The 13,421-nt window shown below is 37.5% G+C and overlaps 1 protein-coding gene across 1 annotated transcript; it reads left to right on the forward strand.

The window, feature by feature from the left end:
* Nucleotides 1–270: 270 nt before the first annotated feature.
* On the forward strand, nucleotides 271–5,853 carry LOC132059489 (uncharacterized). The gene is made up of 5 exons (XM_059452110.1): nucleotides 271–493; nucleotides 1,106–1,179; nucleotides 3,305–3,440; nucleotides 4,399–4,713; nucleotides 5,276–5,853. Exons 1-5 carry the CDS (start codon nucleotides 350–352, stop codon nucleotides 5,546–5,548), a joined length of 942 nt encoding a protein of 313 aa, XP_059308093.1. The 5' UTR covers nucleotides 271–349; the 3' UTR covers nucleotides 5,549–5,853.
* Nucleotides 5,854–13,421: the final 7,568 nt, after the last annotated feature.

The following is a 13,421-nucleotide window of genomic DNA, read 5'->3' on the forward strand; positions in this document are numbered from 1 at the left end:
ATGAATCATATTCTTTCTTAATAGATAAAGGTTGATGGGACGAATAAAATTCCTAACAGATAAACAGCTGCTCAATAAAATATATTGGAGAGATTATTACTATAAATTAACCCCAAACGTAAAGAGTCATTTATGTTATTTTCTCCACTGGATTGCATTAAATTTCTCGGCTGTTACGCTGCACGTGCCATACTTTACCATAATAAAGGGGGTCCCACACATGCAACAACAATTTCAAATCTCTAAGCAAACTTCCTCAATTTATTCAAATTTGTTCCTGGATAAAGTAAACTCACACAGACTTCCCATTTTCAAAAAAACTCCAGTCTTTCAGCTAACACTCACAAAAATGGAGAGAGCAACACCTGTACGAAAACCCAACACCTCTACCTCAGATCTGCTCACCTGGTCCGAAGCTCCTCCGGCAAACAACAACTCTGTTTCCTCCGCCGCCTCAGGCAATGCCTCTCGCTCCGGCGCTCGTTCTCATCAGGTAAAATATCGTCATTTTTTGTTAGTCGTTTGAATTATTTGTTATTCACTTAAATACGTGACGGAGTATTGTCAGTGGAAGAGTAGCCTTGTTGCTATGATTCCCTGAGATGTAAAGAAATTTTACAAAAAAAAGTTAGTACTTGTATTTATTATTGACCAGTCTGCCTGCCACGATCCACTACAACAACAACAGCCCAGTGAGATTCCATAAGTGCGGTCAGGATAGAGTGTATGCAGACCTTATTCATACCTTGAGAAGGTAGATATATTTGTTACCCCTGCCACGATCCACTGAGGTATAAAAAGAATAAAACAAAAATTATTTGTTATTGACTTAAATACCGGGTATTGTAAGTGTAAGAGAGTGGTCTTGCTACGATGCACTGACACATAAAAAAAGAAAGTTATTTGTTCTTGACTCAAGTACGCCGTGGGATATTGTAAGTGACACAGAAGCCTTGCTGCAATGACCGACTGAGATATGAAAATAATATATAAAAAATACTCGATGGTGTATTTTAAGTGGCAGAGTAGCCTTGCTGCCATGATCCACTAAAATTAAAATTAAAAAAAAAAGTTAATTTTAATTGTTACTTTTTGTGTATTGTAGCCTTCTGATGGAATCAGTAAGGTGCTGTTTGGAGGTCAAATCACTGAAGAGGAAGCTGAGAGCTTGAACAAACGGTATGTACGTGATCTTTATTAAAAAAAAAAAAAAAAAAACATTTCAGTTTGTTTTTACTTATCGTCACATTTTATTTGGCGTTTAATGATTTTTTTTTAAAAAAATAAAAAATAAAATATGTAGTGTGTTTTTCTAATATGGTTGTCCTGATGCTTGTTATTTCAAATTTCAAAGGTGCAGATCTTTACCTAAAATGTACGAAGTTTTCTCTTTTATTTGTAACGCTTCGATAATTTCTTAGTTCTGGTAATGCTTTTTTTTTTTTCCTTTCTTTTTGCTGTTTTTAATGCTCCTGTCATAGTCTGTGGCCTTTCTTTGTTGGGCTGCTCTGTGTTTTGGTTTACACGTGTGATAAAGTGGAGAAATGAGCTAGTTACGTGCATCATAGCTTTTGGTCTCTACTTTCTTGTGAGGATTTAAAGTTAGATATGCTGATGTTGTTAATACGGGTTGTAGCATGTTGTTTACCGCCTTTTTTAGTTTGCCATTTCATGCTTAATACAAATTTTTTATAATAATTGTCTCTTAAATATATACAGGTTTTTGACATTATCAGTAATTAGATAATTGTCCACTTTTGATTTTACACGCCCCTTAAGAATTAATAAATAAAGTATATATTTAACATAATACCCATATTAATTGTTGTATAATCTCAATATACTTAGAAAAAGATCTGAAAATATGTAAGTAATGTTAAGGGTAAAACGAAAACAAAAAAAATTGTCTTTCTCTTGATATGCTAAGGTGCACAAGTAAAAGTGAACGGAAGGAACACTCCCTTTGGTGCAATTTATGTAGCACAATTTTGATTTCGAGAGTCAAACTTTTAAAATTTGACAGTGAATCCTGACATACACTTAAGTTTATATTGGAAAACTACGTAAAAAGTACTATAAGTCATAGTAATTGTGATAGTTTAAAATATTTAAAAGGCATATGAAAAAAATTACAGTAAAAGAAAAGCTCGTTTGACTCTCGAAGTTCTAAAGGTGCCACATAAATTGGGACAGAGCGAATAGTAGTTCACTTAGGCAGAAACTTTTTTTTGATTAAGCACCGGGTGTCCGAGTCTCTTTGAGCCCCGACTAATCCCGGGGGTGCACAGGCCCTCGGCAAGGAGTTTCCCGCAAGTGCACCACGGGTAATTCGGGGTTTCCCAGTCCGATGGCCCTCGTAAATTGTTTGCACCCAGCGGGTTTCGAACTTGAGACCTTGAAAGGGAGCACCCAAGGCTCAAGTCAATTGCCACCAGGCCAACCCCTGAGGGTTTAGGCAGAAACTTTATTTGATCTTATTGCTCTAATATTATGTTTTCTGTTGACAAAGGCCCCATAAGACTTGAGCTGCAGTGTTTGTTTCTGAGAGGATCAGCATCTATAGACATTTCAATCTGCTGCTGTAGATGTTTATCAAATGAATAACACATGCCAAATCAATTGATGAGTATATCAACTAAAATGATTTCACTAATAAGTTATGATATTAATATTCTTTTCTATCAACTTCATTTGATACAGTGATTCTATTTAAGGTAATAACGATCTGGATTGACATCAGAAAGAGCATGTGCTCTTGAGATCATTGTAGAGTTAAAATGGAAATATTTCTTGGTGAAAAGTGCATCCTAGACTTCTTTTTATTCAAATCATATTGATTCTCCCCTTTTTCCGAGTTTCTTGAAGCCAGTCATATTCATTCTCACTCCCTTCCACATGCCAATTCCAAATTATATGCTGGTTTTGAAGAAAAACAAAAGTGGATGCTATTTTTTTATATGGTCACACAGCAAAATTGCAGCCATAAGCAGCATGTAAAACTAGCTCTATGCTGTATACATACTTGCATTTAGACGGGCCCAAATTTAGCGGATGTTAAAATGAAAAGCGTGCAAGTTAAGTGTAGCTTCTCAATCAAAACACTTGTAAAGTTGAGAGTTATTTTCTCCGCAACTAGGGGAATCAAAATACTACCCGGAGATCTGGTTTTTGGGTTTTTAACTCATAATTTCATTGAACCGAGAGGTTCCAATGTTTGGACAACAAAAGAGTAGTCCAGTGACCTTAATGGTTTTGAAGTAGATGTACTTTCATCCTAACCCTGCTTGACACATGCTATCTTCAGGAAACCATGTTCAGGGTACAAACTGAAGGAGATGAGTGGCAGCAAAATATTTTCTGATGATGGTGAAGATGATGCATCTGAATCAGGAGCTGTAAATAGTAACTTTAACAACAGGACATCTGTCCGCATTGTTCAGGTACTATTTTCTTCATTATGGTAAAATTATGTTTTACACGACTTGCTGTGTGAGCATGTTTCAACTCACCGAGGACATGACCCTAGATACGAAAGTATGGAGGTCAAGGATTAGGGTAGAGGGTTAGCATGTACTCGGGTGATTTTCTCTTTCTTGTGGGAGAACATGATTCTAGCTTAGAGCACCTTGTCTGCTCACTTTTCTACTTATCAGTATCATTATTATTAGGGAAAAGAGTCAAAAATACCCCTCTACTTTGGAAAAAGGGCTAAAAATATCCTCCGAACTTATTTTGGGTCAAAAATACCCCTCCCGTCCTTAAAGTTTTCAAATATACCCCTGCCTTGACGGAAATTATCCGCCAAAATAACCCGAAATCATTTTTTAAACCCGCTCCATCATTTAAACCCGACCCAACTAAATAAGAGGATCTTATGGGTTATTATTTAGTTGGGTCGGGTTTAAATGATGGAGCGGGTTTAAAAAATGATTTCGGGTTATTTTGGCGGATAATTTCCGTCAAGGCAGGGGTATATTTGAAAACTTCAAGGACGGGAGGGGTATTTTTGACCCAAAATAAGTTCGGAGGATATTTTTAGCCCTTTTTTTAAAGTAGAGGGATATTTTTAACCCTTTTCCCTTATTATTATTATCTTATTCTTCAAATTGTATTACTACTGTTGTCTTTTCTTTTTACAGTATTTTCACCATAGTTGTTACTTTTCATTTGTCAAACCGCCTTTCTTTTTTTAAACGCTTTTCTTGAGCCGAGGGTCTATCAGAAACAACCTCTCTACCCTACAAGGTAGGAGTAAGGTCTGTGTACACCCCACCCTCCCCAAACCCCATGATGTGGGACCATACTGGGTATGTTGTTGTTGTTGCTGTGTGAGCATGCTACAAAATCAGGAAAACTAGTAAATGGCAACTTCGTCTAAGGTTTTGTAATTCATTGTAGCAAGCTGCAAATGGGATAAGCCAGATCTCATTCAGTACTGAAGAAAGGATCTCTCCCAAGAGACCTACCACTCTTACAGAAGTGGCAAAGCAGAGAGAGTTAAGTGGAACACTAGAAAGTGAGTTGGACAGCAAAATGAAGAAGCAGCTGTCTGATGCAAAGAGCAAGGAACTCAGTGGAAATGACATCTTTGGCCCTCCGGCAGAAATTCCTCCGAGATCTTTGGCTGCTGCCCGATGCATAGAGTCAAAAGAAAGCAAAGACATGGGCGAACCTGCTCCACGACTTGTACGCACGTCTGTCAAGGTTTCTAATGTGAGTTGTGTATTAGATTTGTTGTGTTCCAATTTCTGTCTACAGTCTTCACTTAATAACTCTCCGCCTTCCGAACCAAAAAGAAGTATGCTTATTTATCCCTTGAACTATCTGCTTCTTAAATACATGTTACCTTCTCAAAAAAAAAAAAAAACTATCTGCTTCTTAAATAAAGACAAGATATTCAATATGATGATGCCAAATATGAATAGGTGTGGGAGAGACAGATGAAGTACCACAATTGGATTTGAACTTAATAGATGAAAAAAGTTTGTGATCAAGTAAATATTTGATAATTTGCTGAAAAACTGGTATAGAATCTCTGAAAGGATTTAAATATAATGCCTCTGCCTATAATGCCTCAGGCAGATCAAAAGTTGAAAGAGAAAGATTTACTTTTCAATTTACCACAGAACTGGAAGAAATCTATCGAACAACTTTATTGTCATCCAAATTGACTGTATTGTCAATTTTTTAAAATTTTAAAATAGTCTTTTCTTCTTTTCCTTATTTTTGGCTTATTAGCTGTTATGTGTTCTCATGTGGCTGTGCTATTCTGTAGCCTGCTGGTGGTCATAGCAATATTTTGTTTGGTGATGAGCCTGTTGTCAACCCAGTAAAGAAAATACATAACCAGAAGTTTGCAGAGTTGACCGGCAATGACATTTTCAAGGGAGATGTTCCTCCTGGATCTGCAGAAAAGCCACTGAGCAGAGCAAAGCTGAGAGAAATGAGTGGAAATGATATTTTTTCTGATGGAAAAGTTGAATCCAGAGATTACTTTGGTGGCGTGCGCAAACCACCAGGTGGAGAAAGCAGCATCGCACTAGTTTAGATAAATGCGATCAAACTGTTGTTACGGTTAGTTAACCTGTAGTGTTCCTGCAACATTTCATCTGACTAGTGATGCTTCTAATGTTTCATGGGATTTAGGACTGAGGGCTGTAGATTTGATATGTTTAACCATGTTGTGTGGACAACTTCTAAAACTCTAATTTACATCAACTTGGAGGATTGTTAGCCCAACATAGTATTTTTAAGATACTGGTCTTTACGTTTGTATTAGCCCAACACTTTGGATTCTATTGTATGTATGCGTATGTAGTTGTGTTTGGATAGTGATAATATATATATTTTATATTGCTAATAAACATACATAAGTTTGCATTATTTTTATATACATACATACATATATATTTATATATACACACTATGTTCAAAACACGATTAATGTAACATTGTAGTTTGTGCTCTGTATCCAAAACTTTATTATATTAGTGTTTGCTACGAATACAAAGTTGGCAAAAATTTATTAATACTTTTTAAAAGAGAAAACTTGTTTAAAAGAAACTATTTCCTCTCCTTGAGATAAAACAATAGCAATATTTAAACATCAGTTGATACTTTGAATTTTAATTCGATTAATTTAAAGGTGTAAAATATTCTATTGTTAATGTATGTAGATTGGACCTAGACAATACTTATTATTTTTTTATCAAATTTGGATAATTCTAATTGAAATTATTAAATTAATTTTACATGTTTAAAACGAAACAAAGTAGAAATTTGATTTCCTATTTAAACGAAGAACTACTATTTTTTAATTTTTGATAAACATTCTTAGTTTAGCTCATTTTACTTGTCATGTTGTCTTTTGTACGGTTTTTTAAGGAAACGTCAATTAGAATTATAATTGACTAATTTACCTTATTAATTATTTGATTTCCATTTAATATTATTTTTTCTTTTACGACATTAATCTCTTTTCACATTTATTAGGGTAAGGAAAAAATGAAAAAGTAATTAGATTTTATCTTATTTTAAAATATAAATATTTTAAGTATATTTATTTTAGTAAACATAACAAATAAATGACATGGCGGAATAGCAACTACAACAGTTAAATATCTAGATTAGATCTCAGGCTAATATAAGAAAAGAAAGGAAATTGTATGGTTTGGCTACTTAACCTTTTAAAAAAAAAGCAATAATATGGGGTTTATGTTTTTTGCTGTACAATAATTTCATTTGCTCCCACTAATGGGTTGATACGAATGTGGTAATGAATATCATTATTGACTTCATGGGGATACTTTAGGAATTACATGAATATTATTTGATTTTTTAATATCGGGTGCACGTTTTTTTTTTTAACTTTGCTTATTTTTTTAATATGGGGTCCACTTTTTTTTTTTTTTTTACATGAGTTTGGAGATGGTGGGGTCCACTTTTTTTCCCACCTTGTTTTTTTTTTTTTTTTTTAATATTGCTTGGTGTTTTTAGTATGAGACCCACCTTTTTTTTTTTAAATTAAGGGAGACTGACGACGAAGCATAGGTTTAACCCATGCTTTTATATGGTAGAAATGTTACAGCACATAACACAAAATTGGTCGCTGTGGGCTTTAATCGGCTGATTTACTTTCCATATCCATGTAGCAAATCGTATGATGCTGCCACACATTGGTATTCTTTTAAAAAGGCAAATCTTCACTACAAAATGAAACGGCTACCTGGAAATCTACTTCCGATCGTCTAATAGTAGATTGAGTAGCTTAAGCGAGAATGAAAGAGCGAAAAAAAAAAAGGCAAGACATCTTGTTCTTGAACTTTTTTGCCCGAGTGGGAACGTTGGACACGAAACAATATTTAATTGTAAGCGAGGGAGGGAAAGGAAAAGCATAAAAGCTTATGTGATCGTGCTCGCAAGTTGGAGATAGCTTCTTTAGCAGGCAAAATGTTATATCCCGTATTTTTGTACATTGGGATATTTTAAGCTAGTCGCGATAAGTTTAAGGACAAGACTATTTTGGGATACGAGGTAGAGACTTTTAACCTCCGATTTTGTTTTAATGCATAAGTTGCTTATAAATTTTAATTGGTATGGAAATATTAATGAAGATTAGGGGTTAATTAACCATGATTAGATTATTAAGTGGGGATTAAAAATCTAATTAGTCACTAATTGGCCATTAGTGGCCGTGTGGGCCCCACTCATGGCATGGCCAAATTTGATTGGCTCAAGCCATGAGTGGGACATGTGTCCAACTTATAGGCATCATATTTAAGTCAAATTGATGACTAATGAATTCATTCATCATCTTCAAACTTGAGAAATTAGATATAGAAAGAGGAGGAGAAGCTCTCGGCCATAGCTGGCCGAGCTTGAGCTCTTGAGTGTTGATCAAAAATTAATTTTCTTCAAGTATTCCAATCAATTGGAAGGTCTATAGTAACGTGAAGTAGCCATTGGAGCAACCAAAAATATTCATTCTTGCAATTCACAAATTCTAGCCAAGTTGAGAAGTCAAGTGTTAAGGTAAGGTTTAATCTTCTTTTACATGTATTAAGGGTGGTTCGAATGTATTGTAATTTGTAGATATGGATGAAATTCATGGAATTATGTATGTTGGTGTTGAAGCTAGTGTAGGGGTTGTTTTTGTGTAGAAGATGGTGAACTAATTTTACTTAGTATTTTGGTTGTTGTTGTTATGGATTTTATGATGAGAATGAAGGTATTTAATGGTTCAAGTTGGAGTTGTAATTGTTTGTGGGCTGTTGTAGAAGTCAATATAGTGTTAGTATAGTTTCTTGCATCTAAATGGATAATGTTGTTAACGTGTGGTTGTTGGTATAATTCATGAATTTGGATGAAAAGAATGTGTTAAGGAATGTATAATAAACGTAAATGGTTTGTTTGGCATGTCCGTAGACGTTCGTGAAGTTATCGGGCATCCTTACGTTACTAGTTAGGGGTTGTCTAATGTGTTGTTGTTGTTCTTGTTGAGCTTGGAAGATTAATGGTAATTAAGATTATATGTTGTGTTGTGTGTTGGTTGGGTTGTTGTAAGGTTATTTAGATGAAAATGTTACGACTATGAATCATTAAGAGTAATTTGAATATGTAGTAGTCGTATGTGGATTGTTATCGAATATTGTGAATGTGGGTTGTTTGGAATATTGTGCGGGCTGTCCGGAGTGTTCTCGAATCTTGTTTGAATAGTCTCGGGTTGGTACTTGAACGTATGATTATTGATGTTGGTTTGGTTGTATGTGGTTGGGTTGAATATAAGGGAAACGTCGTCTAATTATCTAGAAAGGAGTTACTAACGTTAGAATACGTTTTGAATCTCCTCGTAGCTTAACCGTAGTTCTTGACGTCTTAATATAGGTTGAGGTACTATTGGGCAGTGTATACGTGTTGTGTTGCGAGTAAATGCTAAAGGTATGTAAAGCTATCCTTTCTTTCTTTTGGCATGTCCTAGACGTAAGTAATGTACGACATGAGCTTTGGGGTAATTCTATTCATTAGTTCCGAGCATGATTTCTGATTCTTATTCACTTCTTGATGTTAGAACTCTTAGAATAGTCGAGCTACTGCCCTCGAGTCTTTTACATGATTGGATAGTAAATGATGCATAAAAGTTCCTATTCTTAAAAGGTTCTATAATGACTAACGTCTTTAACTTTCATAAGTTGTTTCGTATTAATTTGATATATATCTATGATCCCTGAAGCTTTATTTGATATAGTTCATACTGATATACAAAAAACGAGTATGACTATCGTCGATACTCGAGCGTTGATTGGTCTACTTATCTATTGAGTCTCAAATGATGATTTATATGCATATAGTTACTCACTACACTGCTCGTGCATACTGTTATTACATCCGAGTCCCGGGCCGGGTATGTTATCACGCACATTTTACTACATGATCTACCGAGTCCCTCACTAGAGGGTCGGGTACGCTATATGATGATATGATGATATGGTGATATAATGATATGATGATATGTTGATATGATATGGCACCGAGTCCCATGATGGGCCGGGTACGGTATACGTGTACACGACTTTATTCACCGAGTCCCATAATGGGCCGGGTACGGTATATGATAATGATATGCATGATTTCATTCGTAAGGTACTTGTGCACGGTGACTTCTTGACTATTATACTTGTCTCCCGGAATCCCTACTTCAGTTATGATCTTTCTTATTGTATTTCATGCTTTATATAGTCGGTACATATCTCGTCGACCCCCTTTCTTCGGGGCCGCTGCGTTTCATGCCCGTGGTACGTACGCTCGTTTTGGTGATCCGCCAGCTTAGGATATCTATTCAGCTATCTTGGAGTGCTCCCTTATCCCGGAGCCTAGATTTTTGGTACAGATCCTTTTGTTGTATATACGTGTTTATCCAGGGGTACGGCGGGGCCCTGTCCTGTCATATGTTACTGTTGTTACTCTTAGAGGTCTGTAGACATATGTGTGGGTTGTATATAGTTGTTGTTCAGTTGTGTCTGTATGACTTATGTTTTGGGACGTTCCCTTTCGTAGTGGCAGCCTTGTCGGCTTGCGTATATCTATATGTTTTGGGATGTTGTACGTAGTGGCAGCCTTGTCGGCTTGCGTATATATAGTTGGGATGTTCCCACACGCTATGACAGCCTTGTCGGCTTATGTACTGTTTATCTGTTGATAGTTGTGACTCCTCAGGAGACAGGTTGCGTTGATATATATATATGACAGTTCTGAGATGACGTTCTCTTTTTGTAAGTTACATATTATATTTAGACGTGGATCGATTATAGCTAACAGGTGTATAGACGAGTGTCCAGCTCGGGCACTAGTCACGGCCTACGGGGCTGGGTCGTGACACAAAACTTCACACTTTTTTAGCAAAGCTGCATACTTACCTTCTCTTTTCAGCTTGAGGAAGAATCAAATCAAATCAACTCATTGAGATTACATTTTCGTGATAAGAGTACTGAGTTTGATGATGGAAAATAAAGCAATTAAGTTTGTCTATGTTAGTTTTATGAAGTAAAATAAATCCAAACTTCAGATAAAGAGGGAAATTAACAGTAGAGATTCATATGGGCAATTCCAACCAGTTTTTTGAAGCTTAGCAAATTGACTGAAACAATAGAATAATTGGCATTTGGCTTTGTTGACTAAAAAATAAGTGGCATTACGAGGTGCAGATACCTCATCTGGCCAGGAAAACAAGTCAAGGAACATCAAAATTATAGAATCTTTACATGAATCTCTCAATAGAAAAGGAATTCCTAATTTGTCTTCCTTCTAAATGAGGGAAACTGAAATTTGTCCATCCTCAATTCACCTTTAGCATATTTAGGAAGCATGTTACAGTCGTTAATCAGAGTCTTCTCTCTACACATAAGTCCCTAGTTTGCTAAAATATCTGCAACCTTGTTTCCTTCCCTAAAGCAATGTTGAATACTCCATGTATCAAAATTAGTTGTATGTATGCCTTTGAATATCCTCAATGATCTCCCAATAATTTCAAGGCGGGTCATGTACATCCATGACCTGTTCAGTAAGCAATTTGGAGTCACTTTCCACTTCCATATTTTTTATCCCTTTTGAAATGCATAGTTCTAGTCCAGCTTTAAGAGCAAGAGCTCCAGCCATGTTATTAGACATGTTACCCAAAGCATTGCAAAAGCAGTGATCATATGGCCTTGATCATTTCTAATAATCCCACCAGCACAAATTGGCCACAGATTTCCTTTTGAGCATCCATCAGTATTCAGCTTAAGGAGTCTAGGCTTAGAATTTATCCACTTAAATCGTTAAAACAGTTTCATGATGAGCAGAATAATCCAATGATTTCTGAAACATCTCCCAGCAGATTAAGGAGGGATTTCTGAAACGCTTCCGGCCGGCCAGATCTCTCTCTCTCCCCTCTATTCTCTCTTTTCTTTCCTTCTTCCTTTTCTGTTTTTTTTTTCTCTTTTCCTTTCTCTCCTACCCTACGACCGGAAACCCTCCACCAGTAGGTTTCCGGGCAGTTTCTGCACAGGTACTTGAGTTTTTCGGCAGTTCCTAGCGGTGAACAGTGATTCCGGCCGGTGAACAGTATTTCCAGCTGCAAACAGAGATTTCTCGGTGGTGAACAGGTTTTATTTACAGGTCGGTACCTTCAATAGCCCATTTCCTGTCTTTTAGCCTTATAAATTTTGCCCTGCCGCCTAATTGAATACTATTTCCTTCACTTATAGACTATTGCTAACTTGTGCTTTAGTATTGATCCTTCGTTTGTCTTAGATTAACCTTTCACTAGCGTATATTTGCTTTACTGGCTTTGGTGAGGGATGTTATACTAAGGTCATGTTCTCGGTTGGGATCGGGGGCTAGGGTTGGGGAGGCTAAGGGGGTTGAGGGAGCTTCTAGGTTGAGAGTAGGGTCTTGGAATATTGAGACTTTATCGGGAAAGTCCATAGAGTTAGTTAAGATTCTTAAGAAGAGGAGGATTAATATAGCTTGTGTCCAAGAGACTAAATGGGTAGGACCTAAAGCTAAGGATGTGGACGGGTACAAGCTTTGGTTCTCGGGCAAGTCGAGGTATAGGAATGGGGTAGGGATCTTAGTAGATAGTGAGCTTAGAGATCAGGTGGTAGAGGTTAAGAGGATCAATGACAGGATGATGGCGATTAAGTTAGTCGTTGAAGGGTTCACCTTGAACATTATTAGTGCCTACGCGCCACAAGTGGGTTTGGACGAGGAGGTAAAAAGGCGCTTTTGGGAGGACTTGGACGAAGTGGTGGTAAGTATACCGCCTACTGAGAAGTTATTCATAGGAGGAGATTTCAATGGGCACATTGGGTCTGTTTCGAGGGGTTATGACGAGGTGCATGGAGGATTTGGCTTCGGGGACAGGAATGGTGGAGGAGTCTCACTCCTGGATTTCGCAAAAGCTTTTGGATTGGTGGTAGCCAACTCGAGTTTTCCGAAGAAGGAGGAGCACTTGGTAACCTTTCGTAGCTCGGTGGCTGCGACGCAAATAGACTTTTTGCTTCTTAGAAAAGATGATAAAGGCCTCTGTAAGGACTGCAAGGTCATACCGAGTGAGAATCTTACGACCCAACATAAGCTATTGGTGATGGATTTGGAGATAAGAAGGAAGAAGAAGAAGAAGAAGAAGAAGAAGAAGAAGAGGGTCGTGGATGACCGACCGAGGATTAGGTGGGGGAGTTTGACTCTGTCTAATGCCCTAGAGATGGGGGAGAAGTTGATGGCTATGGGAGCGTGGGATAGTAGGGGGGATGCAAGCAGTATGTGGGATAGGACGGCCAGTTGCATTAGGGAAGCAGCTAGAGAGATATTGGGGGTCTCACGAGGCCGCCGTGGTGGGCACCAAGGGGATTGGTGGTGGAATGGAGAAGTCCAAGGGAAGGTAGAAGCAAAGAAGCAGGCATATGTGAATTTGGTAGATAGCAAGGATGATGAAGAGAAGCGGACGAACAGGGAAAAGTATAAGATGGCGAGAAAGGAGGCGAAGTTGGCAGTTTCGGCGGTTAAAACGGCAGCCTTTAAACGCCTTTATGCAGAACTAGAGGACAGAGGTGGGGATAAGAAGCTATTTAAGCTTGCCAAGGCGAAAGAGAGAAAGGCACACGACTTGGATCAAGTGAAGTGCATCAAGGTCGAGGATGGCCAAGTGTTGGTACAGGAAACCCGCATTAGACAGAGATGGCAGTCATACTTTCATGAACTCTTGAACAAAGGAGGGGACAGAGACATTGTGTTGGGAGACTTGGAGCACTCTAATAGGCGTCGCGACTTTGGATATTATAAGAATATAAAGGTTGAGAAGGTTAAGGGAGCTGTTCGTAGGATGTGCAGGGGAAGAGCGACCGGACCTGACGAGATTCTTGGGGAATTTTGGAAGAACGCAGGCA

This window comes from Lycium ferocissimum, chromosome 6 (genome assembly GCF_029784015.1).
Source record: "Lycium ferocissimum isolate CSIRO_LF1 chromosome 6, AGI_CSIRO_Lferr_CH_V1, whole genome shotgun sequence".
NCBI classification, from domain to species: domain Eukaryota; kingdom Viridiplantae; phylum Streptophyta; class Magnoliopsida; order Solanales; family Solanaceae; genus Lycium; species Lycium ferocissimum.